Genomic DNA, 23236 nt, shown 5'->3' on the forward strand with positions numbered 1-23236 from the left:
ATCTTACTGTATTTACGTTTACCCTTAGCCAGCAGTTTTAAATTTCCTTCAATGTCGCCTGCTCTGGCCCCTGGAAGACAATTGACTATGGTTGCGGTGTCTCTAGCTTCACATGTCTGAGAACAGAATCACCAATTACCAGAGTTTGACCCCGGCGGGTGTGTCGCCGAGTGGGGAAAAACAGTTAACACATGAACAGGTTGGTGGTGTACCTGGGGCTTCAGTTTAAGACTATGCTTCCTCCTCACCGTCACCCAGCCGCCCTCTTTCCCCAGCTGCTTGGGGTCTGCCGGGGAACAGCTAGCAGGGCTCACGCTATCTTCGGCTGCACCAGCTACAGGGGCCTGGCTAGCTACGGGTGAATGAAGGGTGCTGGCCGAGTCTCCAATTCAGTAATCCTGGCCTCCAGAGCTGCAAATATGCTACATTTGTTACAGGTATCATTACTGCTAAAGGAGGCCGAGGAGTAACTAAACATCTCACATTTTATCTCAAAATATAAAGAAGTCTGTAAAAGTCTTGAGCTATCTGTCATTTAAAAAAAAAATACTTATTAGGAATAGGTGCAATGATTTATGGAAAAATGAACAAACATACAAACAAAAGTATAAATTCAGTATATGAGGCAAAAAGAGACTCTGTATAATTCTGACAAGCTTGAAAGTGAACATTCGGTATGATCACCTTTATTCTTTAACAAAGACTCTTGGGCAGCTTTCTTGTCATTTCTTTTATGAGGTTTTATGAGGACGTTCAAAGCTGATTTTTCTGTTCTCTGTGAAGATATTACACAGAGACTATAGACCATAAACTATAGACAGTTTTTTAGGCACACCGCACATGATGCTAAGATATTCTGAGATGTAAGTTTTCAGCTCATAGCTCTTTGGGAATAAGAAGAAACACTTTGAAAGACTTTCTAAAAGCCTGGAGAGCTGGAGCCTGGAGAAAATATAAAGAAATAAGAATAAGGGGCGACTCGTGAATTTAACACAATATTGAAATTTCCTCCTAACTGTGTATCTGTCTCTTGTATAATTTTGTATTGTATAATGCAGTAGGCTATTGTTCTTTACATTATTTACAAGGACAGTTCACCCTGCAAATTCACCCCAGGGTGAGACCATGCAGTGCTCAGAGAAACTACATGATAAAGAGTAAATAAAATAAAGAGCTATACAAATCTACAGGTATCATTTAGCGTGTTATATGTTAAAGTTTATGAGTACAATTAGAGAAAGACTGAACAAATATGGTATGTTTGGTTAGTTGTTAGTTGTCAGGTGAAAGTCTCCTCCGTTCTAAATTCCAGTGCAGATTAAATTTTAAAGTTTCAACAGAAAATACCAAAGTGGAAATGTTTGGCCTTAATGCACAGCACCATGTTGAGGAACAAATAAATAAACACAGCATATCAATTTTCAACATGGTGGTGGAGGAATGATGATGCAAGCTTGTTTTGCAGCCATGGGAACCAGACACGTTGCAGCACAGACAACTATATATTCACAACCACATCGTGTCCGATTACAAACCACAATCTAACTTCTTTAGACTGTAGAAAGAAAAAAAACACTGAACCAAGGAAAAACCATATAATTAAATCAGGTGATTTGTGCTGACCACTGTACCTCTTTGCTTTCAAACTGGAAAATCACACAAATTTAATAATTTGTTTGTCTTTTGTCTGTGACTGTAAATTTGAGTTACCAGAAAAAGCAATTCATTTAAAAATAATCCTGATGGACAACAACGCAGGATATAATCCAAGCAGCAACGATCCTCCTGTAAGTAGGAAAAACTCCACCTGCTGATGTGACTGTCCAGCGTTTGGCTTGAAAATATTCTCAAAAGAAGTGTTAGCTTTATGTGACTATGCCATGAGGAAAGCATGAATGAAGCTTTATGCTATAACTGCCTGTAGAACAGCTGAAGCTGTTCTTAGATTTTACTGGTCTGTGTACAATCATACAAATTTAGCATTGCCAGCAGATTGTTGTCAGGTTTGTTCCTGGTAGGTGCTGGTCTGCAGTGTAATGAAAGTCAAACTATTATTATTTTGAATAGCTTTTATATAAGTATGAGTAAAATAGCTGTAATTTTTTAATATAAAGCCCAAAGTGATTTTAGCGCAAGTTATGGAGAGAAACAACATCATGGAGAATCAACAATCTGGTGCGTTATTAAAAAGAATGAATGCACTGACAAGCTCGTCAACATCAAAAGGCCTGAAAGACCACAGAAGACAACTAAAGTGCATGAATGCAATAACCTCAAAACATCTAACCAAGCCAATAACACTTGATGAGTTAGGTAGATCATTGTCGTGGTCTGCAGTCAAGAGAACCATTAATGTAATTAATTAATGTAAATACAGAGGGTTTACAACAAGGTACAAAACACTAGTTTTACTCAAGAACAGGAAGACTTTCCCAGAAAACATCTAAAACAGCGTGCACAGAAATGTAGAAAATAAAATAAATAAATCATTGGACAGATAAACTAATGGTTATACCAGAATGATGGGAAAGGAACAGAGAAACGGCTCATGATCACAGCACATCATCTAACTAGTGCCACTAGTGACAGATCACAGAAAAAATACTGAAGTGTAGACGTCTATACTCTGCTCAGTTCAGCTAAATGCTGCAAAGCCGATTGTGCCTCAATACAAACTGATAATAACATAATAACATAAACTTGCACATACATTTTTTAGAATTGCCTTTTGTGATTCCCATTGTGTCCCCACCAGGTGCTGCATTATATTTAAATTTTTTTACATTTTCTTCTCAGTCCTGTTAACATGCTGTGTTCATGTAAGCTTTACATCAAAGTGCACGCCTAAAACTTCAAATGACAGATAAAACAATCTTTCCTTATATGTTTCCTGTTTAAATAAACCATTTTGTTTTATTTTCTATGGAGAGCTGAAATCCTCATGTAGTAGTCCATATTTGTACCTGCTTAACTGCTTCTTGCAGCTGCTTTTAAACAGTCTGCACACTTCCTCCTCTCTTACAGATGACTGTATCATCTGCAAAAGCTGACTTTCCTATATGCCTAGGAATTTGATCAAAGAATATTTAACCTTAATTAAAATGACTAATGGCTCAAACACTCTGCCCTGAGGAGTTCCATTCTCAGTTATTAGATTGCGTACCATTTATACAAACTCTTATTCATCTTTTGTCTAGAAGGTCTCTGTCCCAATTAAATAATCTAGCTTTTACACCTATTTTTTAAAGTTTAATAAATAGTCACTATTTCCACAGCATATCATATGTTTTATTTTCTATATCCAAAAACATTGCTGTCTATTTCTTTATTCACTGCTGCTTTCTCTTTTCTCCGATTCTAAGTCTGTGTGAGTTTTTAGTAATTTTAGTCGTTTTCACCCCTTCTTCAGTTCTAACAACAAGAGGCAGCACATTCACAGTCAGAGATAACCTGTTTGTCAGCAGAGAGCTCTGCTGCCAGATGGAGGCAGTTTCATGATTTTAGTCTTCGCTGAATAAAACTTGTTTGTCCTATAACAGCCACTGTACTAGCATTGTGCAATGGGATTGGGAGAGGTAAGAAAACACAACTTAGTTGACTGAAACTTAGACAGTGAAAGACAAAGCTTACTTTTATATTCAGCAGTACTACAATCCCATTGCTAGATGGCGCCATCTGACAAACCAAACCCAGCAGCACATTCTGGAGAAAGCCAGTCCTGCAGCAGAGCTTAATGATAGTCTTTGATGCTTAGACATGTGCAGAATAAGTGCTTTAATCATGAAAAGTGGCATTATAACTTAAAGTAAGTTCATATGAGTGGAAGGTAGAAAGTCATGAGAAAGACGTCAGATGAGGACAGAAATAACAGAAAGTCAACATTTTTATTTTGAATGCAAATACATAATATTCAGTCTGTAGCCCTTCGATTTAGACAATAATACTTAAATGTTGTTTGTTTACGTGTTTTATACGTCCAAAATTTAACATCGCTAATTTTTTTCAGATTTTAATTGTTGATCGTTTCATTATTTTATCATTGCAGCAACGTTGAGAAAGACACAAAGCTTTGACCTCTTGTCCCAAATCAGGTGGAATAGGTTGCCAGTTGAATTTGTGGGTGGATGAATAATTGTATCTAATTGTATCTCGATTGCTTGGGGAAGTTATTTGTCTATGAATGTAAACATGAGCATAATTTAATTTACTTTTAAAATGGCTTTAGTAAGAATGTGATTAAATAACTTCAGAAAATATGTGATAATAGATGTGACACAAATACACGTGATTTTGATTAGACAGCCAACAGTGACGTAGTGGTTAAAGACACAGAGCCCAACGACTACACACCACTAGCTCTTTGTTTCTGAGGTCATTCTGCCCGAGAAGTTTCACTTTCCAAAGAAAACCTTGGTTCCCTTTTTTTTGCCTGGTTACTGTTAAGATGCAGCCAGCTTTGAATTCCTATTGGTCAGAGAGGAGCTACTGCGCATGCGGCAGTTTTATTTTGACTGTGACGAAATCTAAACAATAAACAGATGTATATTTTTTTCCCTTCTTAGTTACAGTCAGTTGTACAACCACCACCCACTGAATTCTGATGCTGACCCACATATTAAAGCTCTATAATCTGAATCTCATTAATGAGATAGAGAGATAGATATACTTTTTTATTCGACACTGTGGCAAATCCTACTCAATAAATAAATAAAAAAGCAAAATGTCAGATGAAACAGAAACAGTGAAAAGTCTTAAAAAACCATAGGTACCCTGCTTGTGTCACTCAAGAATGCGAGTTTGATTGATGACCCTAGCCTTGACCTTTTGACCTTACCATAAGTACTCCGGAAGTGACTAATCGATTCCATATGTGTGACTAATCGCATCCGGCGGGAAAAAAAAATAATGTCCAGAGAGGGGGTCATTCCTGGGGCATGGAGAGTTCAGGGGGGTAACACAGCAGATTTCTGATGAGTCAGTGCTGTATAGAGAGACAGAATGATCGCGACAGTTAGTTTTTTCCACAGACAACAGTTGAACTCATAGTTTGAATTCTGTTTAAATGTTTCAGTATTAGTATCAATATTATGACAGAGATCTTGATAACCATTTTCTTGGTAAAGAGCTATTATTTTTTACAATAGCGGATTTATTTTGCTTTCTTATTACATACGCAATAAAATAAAAACCTTTAAGATTATCCGATATTCTGACCACCCTAATGCCTGTAACCTAGCATTAGGATTTTAAGATTATCTGATTATTCTACTGCTTGTAACTTAGCAAAGTATCGATGCAAAGAATTTGATACACGCCGCCGACTTTTGTACGTGTAAAATAACACTGAGTTAAAAAAAAGCACATCTCTCTATACAGCACAGACTCATCAGAAATCTGCTGTGTTACCCCCCTGCACTCTCCATACCCCTGGAATGACCCCCTCTCTGATCAGAATTATCCCTGAACTTTTCCTCAACCATCCCCCTCCCTCTCCGGACAAAACATAAATTTTTTTTCCCCACCGGATGTGATTAGTCACACATATGGATCATATTACACACATCTGGAATCGATTAGTCACTTCCGGAGTACTTCTGATAAGGTCAAAAGGTCAAGGCAAAGGTCATTGATCAAACTCGCATTCTTGAGTGACACAAGGTGGGGTGTTATGTTTTTTTGTGTAACTTCATGTTTAAATGGAAAAAAACAACAAAAATAACTCCAATAAATATATTGTTTTAAAAAAAAAGATTTAAACCAAGATAAAGCTGTGCCCTTAATACGAACTACTTGATCTAAACTTGATAATAGAATGTTATGATCTACTGTGTCAAACGCAGAAGTCAGATCCAGTGAGACTAAAACCACAGAGCAACCTGAATCAGTGGATAAAAAGAGATCATTAAAAACTCTTAACAAAGCTGTCTCAGTACTATGTCGAGGCTTGAAGCCAGACTGAAACTTTTCAGTAATACCATTGGTATCTAAGAAGGTCTGAAGTTGTTTACAGACCACTTTTTCCAGGATTTTTAACATAAAGGGAAGTTTAGAAATCGGCCTATAATTTGAAAGAACACTGGAGTCAAGATTAGTCTTCTTAATAACAGGTTAAATTTGCGACTTGACAGTTGTAGATGCTTATTAATTGTAATTAATGATCAACAAATCTAACATAATAGTGACACTAAATTATTGCGTTTAGTTTCCAGTTGTAATTAATATAAGGTGTAATGTCTTCTGATAAATCAAAGGGGAGAAGCAGAGCATGTTTAAAAAATATATTTAACACAATGAAGCATCACAACAGTCTTAATACAAAGTCTAAGATTTTTGTGTTCCTCTTAAACAGATCCACTATATTTAGTTTGTGTTGGGTTTTCTTTCACACATAGATATTGAAAATACAAATGTAGATATACACTAAGAGAGAGATTTACATAAATATATGATGATATGTTTTAAGATTTGTCAGCCATTAAAGAGAGCAATACTACACGTTATTTAAACTGATTTTAAATGTAAGCTGTTCTTGTCAGTGTAAATGCTTAATTAACGCTGTTCATCCTAATGATGAAACTCGGCCTCTGGCCAGATGTTATCTGCAGCTCTCAGTGAACTAAAGCATGATAGAAACTGGATGAGTGGGCGATTGAATCAATGTGATGATTAGCTAGATTTGTCAGTAATGCTATTTTTACATTTTGCTTACATCTCTAAATTATTTGTTTCCAGAACACACATATGAAGTAACGATACAAAATCAGATATCAGTGTGACCCATCATTGTTCACAACTATAAATAAATAAATTATTTTTGAAAAATTCTTTACAATTTGCTTGTATATTTCTTTAAAACTGAATGAAAATAAAAATGTGTTGATTTCAACCAGACCTAAGCAGGTAATTCATGTTTTTTTTCTATATTTTTTTTATTCATGATCTGTTATGATCTTTAGTTTGATGTTAGATTTTAGTTTAAGTAGAAATTCTGAAGGTTTTTCTCTGATATTTTATGTATTTTGGGACTTTATGGGGATTTTCCATAGAAATTCAACGGTGATGCTCAAATCACTTCTGGTGTTGGGTTGGTCAGTAATATTAGTAAAAATATCACAGAGTATATCCAAAGAGGACTCCTCCAGGCTGGAGAAGCTTATCAGGTGGGCTGGCTCTATGGTTGGCATGAAGCTTGACTCTGGTGACAGTGGCCGAGAAGAAGTCTGGACAAACTGCATCATGGGCGATATCAGCCACCCTCTGCATACTGTCATCAACGCACAGACAGGCTGCACTTCACCAGGAGTAGAACCAGCAGGACTAAAAAAACCCTTTCACACCCCGAGCCATCAAACTGTATAACATGGGGAGAGGAGGAGGAGTAGCAGGAGGAGGGGAGGGGTGGACAATGTTGACCCAGTGCAATAAACTAAACTAAACTAATTGACACTTTGCCACTGTTTACACTTTTATTCCTGGGCTTCCTTTAATTATTACCTCTTAAATTCTTATTGCTGCGGATATTTTGTTTATACGTATTTGTACCTGCTTGGTTTTTTTTTTTTAAATTTGTATTCCCTGAGGGGACCTTTCCAAGGGATTAATAAAGTTATATTCTATTCTTCAAATCACAACAACAGTTGCCTCAAAGTGCTTTATATTGCAAGTTAAAGACCCTACAGTAAATGTCAAGAATCAGATGGCCCCTATGGCCCCAGCCACAGTAACTTAGTCTTTGACACTCTCACAAAAGACTCTCTTCTCTCGTTTTGGGCTGAACTAATTTGGCCCAAATGGTCAGCAAATCAACACCTGTCATTCACTACTCTTTGAAGATGAATGGTAGATGATGCTACCATACATGGGCTGTGAAAAATAAGCCCATTTAGCTAAATCCTGTATTTTTCTTTTTTTCCCTTTTGACTTTTTGGTGTTGTTGCTGCAGTTAGTCACATCACTGTTTAAGCAATCTGTTCTAAGATGATTTTATATGTATATTTATATATTTATTATTGAAAAGGATAAGGAAGGCCCTATTCAGCCCATTCAGACCAACCGTCCCTGTCTGTTTATTATAAACACCTTTTGTGGCTTTTTACTTAAAAATAACAGCAATTTGAGAGAAATCACACCAGGAATGATGAATGTCACATTTTATCTCAAAATATAAAGAAAAAGTCTTCAGCTATTCTTTGTTTCTTTATACTTCATTGGGAATAGGTGTAATGATTTATGGAAAAACATACAAACATTCAAAAGTACCAATTCAGTATATCAGGCAAAAACAGAGTTTGTACAATTTTAACAAGCTTGAGAGTGAATATTTGGTATAATCATCCTTATTCTTCACTAAAGACTCTTGGGCAGCTTTTCTTGACATTTATTTTAAGATGTCTTCAGGAAGAGTTCCAGACTCCTTAAAGGACATTCAAAACTGTTTTTTTCAGTTCTCTGTGAAGATATTATTATCTTCCCCTAATAATATCTATTGCCACTGCCATTTTCAGTCCAGTTCTTGTGTAATTTCTATGCCCATTTCCCTTTTTTAAGAATGGCTTCCCTTCCACTGACACTATTTCTTCTGAGGCTTCAGTAAACAGTAAATGGATCAACTGAAGGTCCAGATTAGTCTCTCTGGTCCTGTGTCAATTCTTTGCTAGATTTTTTTCTATTTTTTTAAGGACATGACTTTTCGCTTGATCGAAACAAATAATGTTGTTATTCACTGGATCTTTGCTGCTTTTCTGATATAAACTCTAAATACTTGCCACCTTCATTTAGGCTTTGACTGTTTCCTCCTGGCACTGCAGCATTCAGTGTCTGACCTCTGCCCAAGTTCTTAAGTATACACGTTTTTCATCACTATATGTTTTCTTTTTGTCCATCTACCCCAATATTTTAGAAATAAATTTGTTTCTTTTTTGCTTTGGTTTATGTATTTGACAGCTTTATTGACTTTTCAGCAATCTAAGACATATTATAAGCTTATGAAACTGTTGAAAACATATTACACCTGCATCTGAAACCTCTGACCTCTTCTCATGTTTTCAGTGTCAGGCTTTCATGTCACAAACCATCAGGTTACACAGAGGTGGATGACCTCTGTGGTTTGCCAGGCATTGAACTACTGAACTGTATATGATGGAACTCAACTAGTATAAATGCTGCTTACAAATTATCTAATCTAATTAAAACTTCATTTATAATGAACATAAAACTTTTATGTAAGTGTGAGTTTGACTGCAGGACTTTTACCTGTAAACATGTGCTTTTTCTTTGTTATAATTTAGGATAGGGCTGGGCCATATCAGTCCGTTCACAGTAATACCGGTATAATGTTGGGCAACGATAAGAAAGTGAAATATCGCTATAGAATATGGGTAAAATACGGCACACTTAAAATCAATCCTTTGATTTTTCTGAAAATCGACAGTGCCCCTTATAATCCCGTGTGCCTTATGTATGAATTCTGGTTGTGTTTATTGACCTCGAAATGATTTTATGTCGTACACGGCGCTCGAAAATCTGTCAGATGTTTTAGTACGACTTTGCTAAGCTATGAACCCGCACCGCTTGATGGATTGTCGGAGCATTACGGCTATCGCAGGCAGACGCCTCGCGGAGTGATACGTACTGTGCTTCAACATAATATTACTGATCTGTGTGTGTATAACCTCTTTTTAAGTTTTGGGGATATTATACATGGTTATGCTGAGGATATGTCGGCCAATTTCCACAGGAAATGCCTTTTTGGTTAAACTGTCAACAAGGAATTTGCATTTACACTGTAAAATTTTTATCTGCATAATTAAAACAAACAAAAAATTTCTTTTATATAACAGAGGAACTAAATATATATTTATATCATCTTTATGAAAGATGATATAGCTGAATTAACAAAACGGAGGAAAGCAGTTATCGAGTTTCCACCAGACTCCAAATTACATCATCATCATCATCCTAATTACCACCAATAAGCATTAAATAGCAAAACAGCCACCAGGGGAAGTGAATCTGGTCCATGAGCACCAGGGTCGTCACACTACAACAGAAAAGGAATCCCCAGATGCGCTCCAACGTAATGTTTTACATACCTGTGACCACCTCGGCCATCTGCAACCAAAATTAGAAGAAAATGCCTGGAGCAACTTAAAAACAAGCCACGGGTGCCCCTCATAATTAGGTTTTGATCAGGGAACTAGGACATGAGTCAGTGGTGCATTTAAAAGCATTATGCAGGAATAAAATATTTTTTTTATTTTCAGTGAAGACTTTCACTACAGTCTATCATCTGGTTTTGAATTGTCGGCTTGATGATTAATACTTACTACCAGGGTCTAACTTGCTTATGAACATGTTTCATCTGACCAAGGTCATCCACAGTGGTGACTGTATAAACTGATACCCCCCTTTCCTTGGGCTTTAAGCACTTTATAGACTACTGGACTCCAGATATCTTGAATGTTGTGATGGTCTCTAATGCCAACCCTTTAAGGTAAACTGTCTTGCAGGGGAGCTTATATGATTCCTTACATGCTGATCAGCGTTGTTAAAAGGTTTTTATATGTATTATGCTCTATTGTAGTTAAAAATCCCTAGTTGTTTAGCTTCATTTAAACTCCGGCATACATTGTGTTTCATGACAAAGCTTGCATGAGGAAATACCACAGGTGCCTCCACCCTTGCTGAGTTTGCTGAGATAAGCTTGACCAGTTCCTATTTTTAACAGTTTAAATATGTGTCATGCTTGTCACCTTGTAAGGAATTGTTTTACACACAAGGGGCACCGACCTGACATATTTTAGGAAGGAGCAGTGTATAAATACAGAGGGAACTGATGTCTCAGTGTGAGTCTCCACTGAGATCACCCATGTATATACATGTTTGAGTTGTGTCTTTCTTTGCCTGCTGAAACAATTCTTTGACATAATTTTTGGTCCTTCTGAGCCGGATGGGAAATAACAACTGTTTTGTTGTGACTCCAAAGCAGAGATCTACACTGATTCCCGACGCCGTGGGGAGCCCGCACTGAAGTCTGTCGACAGCCCTCTCTAGGTAGAGGTGAAAGCCCAAGAGCGTAAAAAATTCGGGTCTTGGCCAGTGTTTTTATCAGTGGTCCACGGCGGTGGGATTCAGTGGAACGATCTAACGAAACCGGCTGCAGCGACGTTTCAGTAAGGTAAAGAAACCCACACGTATACACTCGCGTAAAAGAGTTCGCCTATAGCACGGGCAGGTAGAATAAAGTGCAAGAGTTCGCCTATAGCACGGGCAGGTAGAATAAAGTGCAGGAGTTCGCCTATCGCACGGGCAGGTAGAATAAAGTGCAAGGATTTGCCCACCTGAAGGGCCGGTAGACTGATCCACTAAAAGGATCTGCGCGACTGTATAATAAATGTTGTGTTTTTTGTGTGTTAAGAGTAAATCATTTTTAACAGCACAGTACGCTGCTGGATTACTCTTTTGTTCTGTCATTTTGTTTCCTGTCAGTAGCCAAAGTACTGGTGAGTAGAGGAGAAAGTTTGTGTTTCATCACGTAAAACTTACACCGCTCCACGAATAGCGTAGGAGTAGAAGGGCGTGTTAGTTACCACTCCTGACTCTAATACCAGAGACGGCTCTGCAGTTTTGTTGTAATGGGTAATAAAGCTACAAAACTCACTGCTGACGAGCAGTGGCTAGAAAAAAAAACTGTCCAGGCGCCGGACAAATTAGTGCATGCAGATGGAGGAATCCCAAGAAAACCAAATGTCCCACGTGGGAAGGCAAATGTAGTCCCTCCGCACTAACGCAACTATAAGAAACCCTCCAAACAGAAATAAATACAAGAGGAATGAAGTAGAATAAACAAAAGGTTAAATTAAATTAGAGCTTATCCAATGTGTTCAAACTAACAACAGGCAGGATAACAACCTGTAAACTGGTATGGACAATGAAATATAGTTGGCATGACGAACGTGCCTAGAATGAATAGAGTAAATGAAACCAGATAATTCACACGAAAGTATATCAAATAAAAAAGAGAGATGTATAAGGTATATTAAGGCTGTGTCATTGTTCAGCCAAAGAAGGTGTGTCTCCAGCTTGGGCAAGGGTGACACTGCAGATCACTCCCAGCCCTGATGGATACATAATAAAATATATATGAAATATTATAATAGACTATTGTATATTTGTAGTATAGTAGTATATTGTAATATACTATTGATGTTATATAGAAATAAGAGAAAATAATTAAGAGATAATAATATCAATAATAATATTAATAATGACATGATATGAGAAGAGGAAAATAAAGAAAATAACTAAACTAATCAGGTGCATAGAGGCGTTTGACCTGATTGAAATTCTGTCTTAAGAGATGAACAAAATTCGGCACCATTATTGGAACAAAAGAAATGGTTGAGGTGCGGAGCAATCCTACAGGATGATCTGATGGTATGTCATGGAACACCAATACTACCGAAGTCTTTACATAAAACAGTAGCTCTTGTGACACATGGAGTTACTCATGTGTCAACAGGAGGGATAGTATAATTAGTTAAAATATATAATATACTTTTCTATACTAAATTTTGACTTCGGCAGACTTCGACAAAAGAATTTATAAGGCCGTGTATGACTTGTCAAAAGCGTAATACACAAGGTAACCTAAGACCAAAAAGAGGTCATTTTCCTGCACCACCTCACTCATTTCATACTATTCACATGGATTTCATTGAGCTAAATGAAAGCCAAGGTTCAAAATACGCATTAGTGATTATAGATGTGTTCTCAAAATGGCCAGAAATTTATCCTGTAAAAAAGGCAGATGCAATCTCTGTAGCAAAATGCCTATGCAACCATTTTGTCCCAACATATGGCATACCGTCCCTAATAAGATCAGACAATGGAACACATTTTGTAAATGATGTGATGAGCAAGGTCTCCGAAGCATTAGGATTTAGTATAAAAAATCACTGTGCCTACCATCCACAAAGTGCAGGGCTAGTGGAAAGAACAAATGGCACTATCAAGCAAAGATTAAGGAAATGCATGGAAGAGACGGGGAGACCGTGGCCTGAATGTATAGGTCTAGTAAAAATGTGGATGAGATTAACACAAGGTTCCCAAAAATTGACGCCGTTTGAAATAATTCATGGAAGACCTTTCCCCCTACCAATAACGAGTGAACCAGTAAACAAATCAGCTAGAGAGACCACTCTAGCAGAGTGGGTGACAAAGCTACTAGAAAATAAAGAAATTGTGTTGAACAACAAATTGCCGTGTGACTCTTCTCCAGTATCTTGCAGGACCATACCAAGTGCTTTTAACCATGCCGACTGCATGCAAGATTTCTGAAAGACCATCCTGGATTCACCACAGCCACTGTAAGAAAGTAAGTGAGAGCATAGACTAACTAGACGCCGACGTCCCTGCCCTCTGGTGATCCGGAAGGTGGAGGAAGGGCTGATTGGGTATATCCCGCCCTTTGCTTCTTGCCTTTGGTCTACTTATCAGAAGGGTCAGGTGCGCCAGGTCACCATGAAGCTGCTCCTGATCTCACTGACCCTGGTAGTACTGGCAGCAGGATGCTTCCTACTATTCAATATGGACCAAAAGCATCACCAGAAGAGAGCTTGGACGCATGACATGGGAAACACCACAAACTGCGTAGGAGTAGTGACACACGCTCCTGGCGGACCAGTGAAAAACAATGAAGTTTCCAATGGCACCTATTGGGTGCAGGGAATGGCCTGGCTATGTGGACAGCGGGCCTATTTCACTCTCCCCCAGAACTGGACGGGTATGTGTGCTCCAATCTTCATATCTGATCACACGTTTAAGATAACTACCGACGATACATCACTTAAAAGAGGGAAAAGATCAGTTGACACTCCAGATCCGAAACCACATGACCCAATATGGGGCTCTGACGTCCCACAGGAATTCAAGCTTTGGACTACAGGACAGAAAGTGCTGCACTCACTCTTTCCGTGGGTGGGCACAAGGAAAATGCGCTGAGGATCGAGACATTGAACTATCGATTTGGATTGTTCCTGGATACATCATGTCGAGTCAATGACCAGCAAAAACGAGGAGATAGATGCCCTGCGAATAATGATCCTGCAACATCAAGTGGCGCTTGATATTGTGCTGGCTGAAAAAGGAGGATTATGTGTGCTTTTTAACACCACCTGTTGCACTTATATACCGGACAACATACATTCTAGTAACATGACGGATGCATTAAAAGTTCTAAAACAGCTTCAGAATGTGCAGTCAAAAGGAATATGTAGACGGAGGTACAGCTTCACAGGTCTTAAAGACGACCTGTGAAGCTAGATTGCAATATAAGTAACACATAATGATGACATGTTTGAAAATGCTAGGAGCAAGAGAACATGTTCTGAAACAAAGTGTGAAACGTGTTTAAATGAGCTAAAACAGGAGGGAATGTTAAAAGGTTTTTATATGTATTATGCTCTATTGTAGTTAAAAATCCCTAGTTGTTTAGCTTCATTTAAACTCCGGCATACATTGTGTTTCATGACAAAGCTTGCATGAGGAAATACCACAGGTGCCTCCACCCTTGCTGAGTTTGCTGAGATAAGCTTGACCAGTTCCTATTTTTAACAGTTTAAATATGTGTCATGCTTGTCGCCTTGTAAGGAATTGTTTTACACACAAGGGGCACCGACCTGACATATTTTAGGAAGGAGCAGTGTATAAATACAGAGGGAACTGATGTCTCAGTGTGAGTCTCCACTGAGATCACCCATGTATATACATGTTTGAGTTGTGTCTTTCTTTGCCTGCTGAAACAATTCTTTGACAAGCGTGTTAGCTGCAGTGTTTTAGTGACACCTTTAAAACCACGGCGTAACTGGGTCTGGTGTTCCACAATCAGTCATGAGTGCTGCCGCCCACAGGCTCATGAATCCTTCGTAACAGGCAATTGATCTAAAAATCAAGAAAAATGGTGACTTATCAGTCGACTGATGTGGTAACCTGTGGTAGAAAACAGGGACAGTCTCTTTTCTCTGTGGAAGGAAGGGTGCATAGTACACTGTGCACAGTGTGATTAAATTGCTCACACTGACCATTACCAACTGGATGGTGAGGGATGGTGTGACTTTTCTCAATGCCACACTTTTGGCAAAGTTGCTGAAACAGGTTGTTCTCAAAATGTCTGCCTTGGTGTGGAACCAGCTCCCAACTTGGATCCAGGAGACAGATCTAATCCTACTTTAGTTATGCAGCAATAGGGTTAAGCTGCTGGGTGCTTCCCATTATGCACTGAGTGTTTCTTCTTCACTTATCTCTTTTCACTCTATGTATTTATACACCTCTCTACATTTATTATCAGTTATTATTAATCTCTGGATCTCTTCCACAGCAATCCTTTGTCCTGTCTCCCTTCCTTCACCCGCAACTGGTCACTGTGGATGGCCAACTGTCCTTGAGCCTTATCAGTAGAACATCAGTCCAGTGATCATAGGATAATAGAGGTGGAGGGGAAATGAAAAAAGTCAAACCCAGATTTATGTTTGTTTTAAACTTCATGCCCTTTTTTGTAAAGGCATCTGCTGGTTCATACTGGTACACAGTCTCCACTGGTGGATGTCTTGGGACACTTGCTCTGTAGCTAAATAGAGAACAGTGAGGAGACAACTGACTGACACCTCAGTTGAGTCCCACCAAAAGCTGACTTAGAGATCTAAAGTGACCTAAAAAATCTCTCAGATTCATCTGTTGGTGTAAGTGTGGCTATCCTCTGGATGTGTTCACTTAATTTTAATGATAATCTCTATCAGTTTTAGTTTATTTTTAGTTTTATTCCACTTGTTTCCCACTGAATTACTGGTTCATTAGTTAGCTAATATAAACTAATGTAAGCAGCAACGACCAACCAACTCAGTGTTGTCACGTTCTGTGCTGGCACAAGATAGAGCTAAACATGATCCAAAAATTTTAACTTTAAGAGCTTATTGCTTAAATCCAGCTCCACAGACGGTTACATCTATGTCAGTTTTTAAGAACTCCGTGATGAAAATTAGCCTTTATAAGTGCAGTTTTATATCCACTTTAACAACAAAAGAATATGTGTGTTGTCTGAAATGTTTCTCAAAGTGTTTGAATGCATCTTGTTGCATTTTTACCAGCTGAATGGTAATTATTAGTCAGAAATATTTAAGTACAAATTTAACTTGAAGGCAACTTGCTTTTTGTTTGTTTGTTTCAGAGCGACACACTATGACATACATTGAGACTGCAGCCACTGGTTGGAATGAATCTCCTGAGTTAACTGAAGTCATATTTGTAAATGGTCAGGAGTTTGTGCATTATAAGAGCAGCTTGAAGAAGATGGTACCCAAGACTGAGTGGATTGAGAAAACTGTAGATCCTGAATATTGGGAAAGAGAGAGCAAGAGAAACACACACAATGAGCAAGCTATCAAAGCACACGTCGTCTGGCTAATGGAGCGTTTGAATCAGACTAGTGGTGAGTAAAAAACACTGAAACCTAAAGATCCTCCTGAGAAAAAAGAATCTTCAAGAACTTTTTTGGTGATTTCCTTTCCCTTTTGGAGCTAAATGAGGCCACTTAAACACATGAGATATCAATGGAAAGCACATGATGTCCTCTATTAAGAGCATCAGGACTTAGTGGGGCAGCTCAAATAAGTAAAAAAATATAGATCAAAAACAAATGTCCATTGGAGAGGACATAAATGGACAGGCTGATTCTCAGGAAGATATAATGTTATGTAGTGCTGATATGTGTGTATGTGTGTGTGTACACAATCCACACTTCCTGATTTTTTTGTTTTGCATATTCTCCACACTTACATGTTTCACATCATCAAACAAATTTCAATTCGCTGATTGTAGCACAAGTGCAAATGAAACCAACAGGCAGGATCAATAGGCAAGCTGACCAACAAATCCAAATTGGATTACTGGGAACCAGTGTTCTTGATTCCCATCCCTACATGACAGCAAGGACTGGAATCAATCATTTGTTTGTTGCTCAGTCACATTGGAGGGGTTTTGAGCACAAATGAACTCTTTAAGCATCTCAATCAGATTTAAGTCCAAACTTTGATTAGACCACTCTAAAACCTTCCTTTAGTTATTTTTGTTTTGTTTTGTTTTATCCATTCAGAGGTAGACTTACTGGTATGTTTTAGATCATTGTCCACCTGTGTAACCCAAGTGTGCTTTCAGGGCATGTTCTATGTTCTATGATTGATGGGTTTGTTGTGAATTTTCACTGGTGCAGCCAAAGCATGAATTTGAAAATTCAGCTAAATTTTGATATTATAATGTTAACACAAAGGTGATGACAGTTAAGGGTCTCTGTGGCAGAGTTAAGTACAGACATTCAGTACTTAAGTAGAAGTACAGATACAAGTGTTAAAAATACTCCAGTAAAAGTAAAAACGTACAGACTGTGAAATGTACTTAAAGTAAGAAAGTAAAAAAGCAGGTCTTTGGAGAACTTTTCTATTTTTGTGCAAAGCTACCTGAACATTGTGTTATATTAATGTAATAATAAAATAATATTAATAAATGAGAAACAAACTTTAGTTTAAATTTTAATTCTAATAAATGCACTTAGCTTGAATGAGTCAAGTAAAAAATGAGCAGAGAAAAAGAAGAAAAATTTAAAAATATCTCTTTTCTGTTCTTACATTGTAGAGGATGACTTTGCCTCCAAGCAGGAAAAAGAGTAGAGACTGGGTTAAAATGGGATTTAGCAGGTGGCAAAACCCTAAAATTGGTTGTGGTGGCTGTAGGAATGCAGCTAAGATAATGATGGGAAAGAAAAATGTTTGCTGCTGGGTTCTTTTGACCCAGACCACAGTGAATAGTCTTTATACACAGTTAATTAAAGCAAGCCCTAAAAAGTTAATTCTGTTCATCTGGAAGAAATGTTTCTTCCACGGAAAACACTGAAATAATTTCATTACCTGTCTGATTGAGTATGCATCAAAACAATTAAAGCAAGCGTTAGTGTGTCCAATTGCCAAGAACATGCTCTCTGAGGTGTTTTGAGTGTCTTGTGGACTAAATAGCAGCTCCAGAAACACTGATTTGATGTGCTGACTTCATAGAAAGGATGTGTTTTGTTGTGTGTCATTGATTATTCCCTACACGGGGTAGCTCAGTGCTTTTTTGTCTATATTAAAAACACTGAGGCTCTCTTAACATTGAATAAAAGGACTGATTCTTTACAACAGTTTGAGGTTTGCTGTCTGCTGAACAGCATCTAAAGATAGAATATCTCTCATTTACTACAATTCTTTATCTTTCAGGTGTTCACATTTTGCAGTGGGTGTACGGCTGTGAGTGGAACGAAGACACAGAAGAGGTGACTGGATTTGAGATACTTGGTTATGATGGGAGAGATTATGTTGCATTTGACCTGAAGACAGAGACATATATTGCTTCAGCACCTCAGGCTGTTATAACCAAACATAACTGGGACAGAGACAAAACTCGCATATCATACAAGAAGTACTTCCTCACACAGGAGTGTGTTGACAAACTGAAGAACTTTGTGAACTCTGGGAGGAAATCTCTGATGAAAACAGGTAAAATTACCTGATTTAGAGCAATGGACACAATATTCATATGACTCAATTTCTGTGTCCATAATAATTAAAAAAAAAAAAAAAAAGAGTTTTCTAATTTTTCTCATCACCTCTCTTCACTCGCATATTTACCACTGTGTTTTGTTTTTTACATTCATGGCTTTTTGTTCTTTGTTTTTCTACTAACTTCATCTTAGTCCTTGCTATTAAGATTCTTAGTTTCATTTTATGCTTTTATTGTCAGTTTCCATCTCTTCCTTATTACTCTGCATTTACATTACTCTCGTGATACACTGGTGACCTGTCCACCTCTTACACATTGACAGCTGGGATCAGCTCCAGGGTTGCAGAGCAGCTTATGTTGGATAAACTGGTCCTGTGTCTTTGACCCAGAAGGTCTTTCAAATTCTGTTTATTATTAAATGTCTTCAGTTTGATTCTTAGTCTGCTTTTTTTTTAAGTTTTCATCTTTGTGTGTTTCCTTCATGTTTTCTAGCCTGAGTTTAGTTCCAGTTGTGTTTATTGTTTATCGTCCAGTACTGTGTTTCTGTGAACTCTTTATTCCTTACGAGGTGTCCTCGTTGTATTCTTAGTACTCTCTTTTTTTGTTCTTCTTAGGCTTTTATCAGCCTAAATAAACAACTTGTCTGAACATTACACTTTTTAGCATGAACTTTGTGGACACACTTGGCTTCTCTTGGACTGGAGGCCTATCTATCCATCATATCTAGGGTGTTCCTTGTCTTTTTCCCTATGACAACAGAAACAGTAATATTAAAGTACAGTTAATAAGACATAACAAACTAAAAACCTCTTTACTCTTTAGTTCCTCCCTCAGTGTCTCTCCTCCAGAAGTCTCCCTCCTCTCCCATCAGCTGCCACGCTACAGGATTTTTTCCTAACGTGGCTGAGATGTTCTGGAGGAAAGATGGAGAGGAGCTTCATGAGGATGTGCACAAAGGAGAGATCCTCCCCAACAATGATGAGACCTTCCAGATGAGTGTTGATCTGAAACTTTCATCAGTCAAACCTGAAGACTGGGAGAGGTACGACTGTGTGTTTCAGTTCAGTGGTGTCAACAAGGAGATCGTCACCAAACTGGACAAAACAAAAATCAAGACCAATACAGGTAAGACTGAATTCAAAGGGAGATTATTAATCTTTAAAAAATATATTTATCTTTCTTCTGGCCTGTTTTGTTATTCCATGTACATTGTAACCTGTCATCACCACAGTGGTTCAGTAAATGGTCACAAAAATTAATCAGCCATTTAATTACAATCTGATTTAAATAAATAATTTCAGAGTTAATGGGACAAAAGGTCAAGATCCACAAATATATACACAGCTTTATTTTTTAATTCTCACTGTACGTTTTGGGAAAAAGTTATTTTTTATTTTTCTATTTTACATTTGTGTATTTTAGTATTTTCACAGTATGTTTCTCATGAAGTTCACAAGAGATCCTAAACCAGGGGTCCCCAATCTCAGTCCACGAGGGCCGGTGTCCCTGCAGGTTTTAGATCTCACCCTGGGTCAACACACCTGAATCACATGATTAGCTCATTACCAGGCCTCTGGAGAACTTCAAGACATGTTGAGAAGGTAATTTATCCATTTAAATCAGCTGTGATGGATCAAGGACACATCTAAAACCTGCAGGGACACCGGCCCTCGTGGACTGAGATTGGGGACCCCTGCTTTAATCTGTTTGGCTGCAAATGCTCATCCGTCTGCTAGCTTCAACGTTTCCCTGAACTCCTCAGGATCTGCATTTATTCTGTTCTCTGTCATTTTTCACCACCACACATCCTCACTCTTCTTCTTCTTCCATGGCCTGGATGTTGCCCAATAAACTTTTCTCCATGTTCACTAACTGAGATTTCTGTAGTGCTCACATAAATACATTTTATAAGCACTGCAGATTTTCCAAAATTGCTCTGACCTACATAATGAAACAGTGCTCACATATTTTAAAAAGTTAAATATTCAAGTGACAGAAACAGAACGATCAATTCTCTTGCAACTGAGAAAACTTTCTCCTCGTGCCTGTTTGTGTTCATGCTGTTTGTATTTAACACTATCATCAACGTCAACCGATCATATTATTTTTTTTAGTTGGATATATTTAATAATCATTTTGTATTTTTCCTCCTCAGATTCAAAATCTTCTTCAGACATAACCATCAAAACTGAGCTGATGACAAGTACGTACAGGCTCTCTGTGACACACAGTCTTAATCTTTGTGTGGTCCTGCATGTTTTTACTCATTAATCTCATGGATCTTTATACTTTGATGCATTTTGAATTATTAAAAACATTTCTGAAATGTTCAGCTGGTCTGACTCACCAGCTGTAGATTTCAGGTATCAACCTGCCATCACCATCATATCACACATTTCTTCTCCTACAGTCGATTGTTTTTGGATTTTAAATGCTCTTATCTAAGTGAAACAACATCCTCAGAGGGAGCAACATACATGCTGATATAACAAACTAGACATTTTTATGACAGTGCACATCTCTCCAGTTGCTGTTTCTTATCTTAGTAAGAATCAGTGGCTTCCACTAAAACCTCATATATGATGAATAACGAGGCCATATAACAGATTTTACTGAGGAATAAGTAACTAGTTAAACTGTATAACTAGTGACATGATAGATGAGGAAAGTGTGTGTGGAGATGGTCATGGCCCAGTGTGTGTGTGACAGCTCTTCCATCATGTTGAGTTTTTCACCTGAATGTTTTTTTCTTTAGAGTAATTCTGACAAAGAGTGAAATCTGCAACAAAGGTAACTGATGTCTCTGAACACATCACATGTGCCACATACAGACATCCATGTGTTTTACTGAATGCATTTAAGGAAATCCGTAACTTTTCACACTGATTGCATTTGCTGATGCATGAAGAATTTTTCATTCACTCCTCGTTAATGAAAGCTGAATCTTTCTTTGAACAGGAGACAGTTTGAACACTGGACTAACTTCACTTCATGAGGATTCTGCATCACTGAACTCCTGAGAAAACATTTCTGCTGTAATGGAAGTGGACTTTTTTTATTCCATGACACAACTTGTGACTGAAACATACACAAACGACCTCAAACAACAAAAATGAATCAAATTTTTACTTTTATGTCATAGAAAAAAAAGAGAATTACTATTTTCTGTGAGAAAAGTTACTTTTTAGCCAAACTAACTTTATTTATAAAGTGCTTTAAAACAGCAAGTCCTGACCAAAATACTTAACATTAAGAACAGAATAAAAATTAAAAATTAAAATAATTAATTCATCAATAACAACAACAACAATTATAATAATAACAATAATAATAACATAACAATAACAATAACAATAACATAAAAATAAAACTACATAAATAAAAACACTGAAAAAAACACAAAAAGAACAATTTTAAATTTTTTAAGTATAATTTTATACTGTAGGTCTTTTTTTTTATATAATAATAAGTAAGTAAAGATGATCCAGAAGAAGAAAAACTACATCTGTAGGAATTATGTGTTTACTTTCCTCAGTGTTTCGTCTGAGTGTGTATTAACATTATTCAGTTTTAATGCTACAGCAGTTCTGCATGTTTGAGTTTAGTTTAACTCTGGATGACTTTCCTGACACAACCTCAAAGGGGACTTGTGTTTTCAGCGGGAATTGAACCATCAACCTTTTGCTTACTAGATCAGAATGCTAACCACTACACCTTTGCAAGCATCGTGATTGAAGGTCAATAAGTTGAAAATAATAGTTCTCTGATTTGCTCTGCTTTGAATTAACTGCAGATCAGTTTATTTACACTCACTTTACAATCACTGTTTTTTTTAATGAGCATCAACATGAGATGTCTTGAAATATTGAGTTTAAGATTTATAAAAGTTGTCATAAATAATTTGTTGTATCTTTAATAAAAATATGAATACTTGATTAAAGCCATAAATAAGGTATTGCAATGAAAAGCTGTACTCTGTTATTGCCACATTTATGTTTTGTTCAAACCCTGGTACATGTGACAGTGATGAACAGTCATGACTTTAATGGTAATTGTATTACGTATATACTACAGAGACATGTATGTGCATATTTTATTACTGTTTGTTGTGTTAGACGGTTAATGCTGCTATCAAAGTTATGATGTGTGTGTCTATGTGTGTGTGTGTGTGTGTACCTAATGTGGTGTTTATTGTAAATGTTATTTATGTTGGATGTTTCAGGTCAGCTGTGTTTTGATTTATGGAATCAGGGAAATGAGTCTTTGTTTTGTTAGACTGTCTCTACACTTGTACATCTGAATAAATGTTTAACATTGTGATTGTGCATAATGTCGAGTATTCAGATGGACAGGAGTGTACAATAACATGAATGAACAGAAACTTTGTGAAAAGTGAGTCATGTTCCAACCTGACACCAAAAATATTGAAATACTGAAATACTGAGTATGTAAAGATGGTTGCATCTCTACTGTTAAAGGTGCTGCCTTTACATTTTACAACATGAAGTGAGATCAAACGCCAGTATCCTGCTGGGGTCAACTCAAAGGCCAGTTTAGCGTTCCCCTAAAAATAACTATATGAATAGTAGTAATAATAGTGTATTTTAGTATTATTTTCTGTAACATTTTCCTAGTTTGTCTATTGACGGCAGCA

At 37.3% G+C, this 23236-nt stretch overlaps 1 protein-coding gene and 1 long non-coding RNA gene across 2 annotated transcripts in view; both read left to right on the top strand.

The window, feature by feature from the left end:
- LOC116309268 (class I histocompatibility antigen, F10 alpha chain-like) overlaps nt 1–23236 on the top strand; it is a 263890-nt gene that overhangs the window by 15800 nt on the left and 224854 nt on the right. The window contains exon 4 of the mRNA XM_039605493.1: nt 19405–19707. Within this exon, the coding sequence (XP_039461427.1) occupies nt 19405–19707 (303 nt within the window). The remainder of the gene's footprint in view (nt 1–19404; nt 19708–23236) is intronic.
- Nucleotides 20731–21843, top strand: LOC120435671. Its single transcript, XR_005609816.1, has 3 exons — nt 20731–20785; nt 21338–21372; nt 21541–21843. It is a non-coding gene; the product is annotated as an uncharacterized LOC120435671 (long non-coding RNA).

This window comes from Oreochromis aureus, linkage group 22 (assembly GCF_013358895.1).
Source record: "Oreochromis aureus strain Israel breed Guangdong linkage group 22, ZZ_aureus, whole genome shotgun sequence".
Taxonomy (NCBI): domain Eukaryota; kingdom Metazoa; phylum Chordata; class Actinopteri; order Cichliformes; family Cichlidae; genus Oreochromis; species Oreochromis aureus.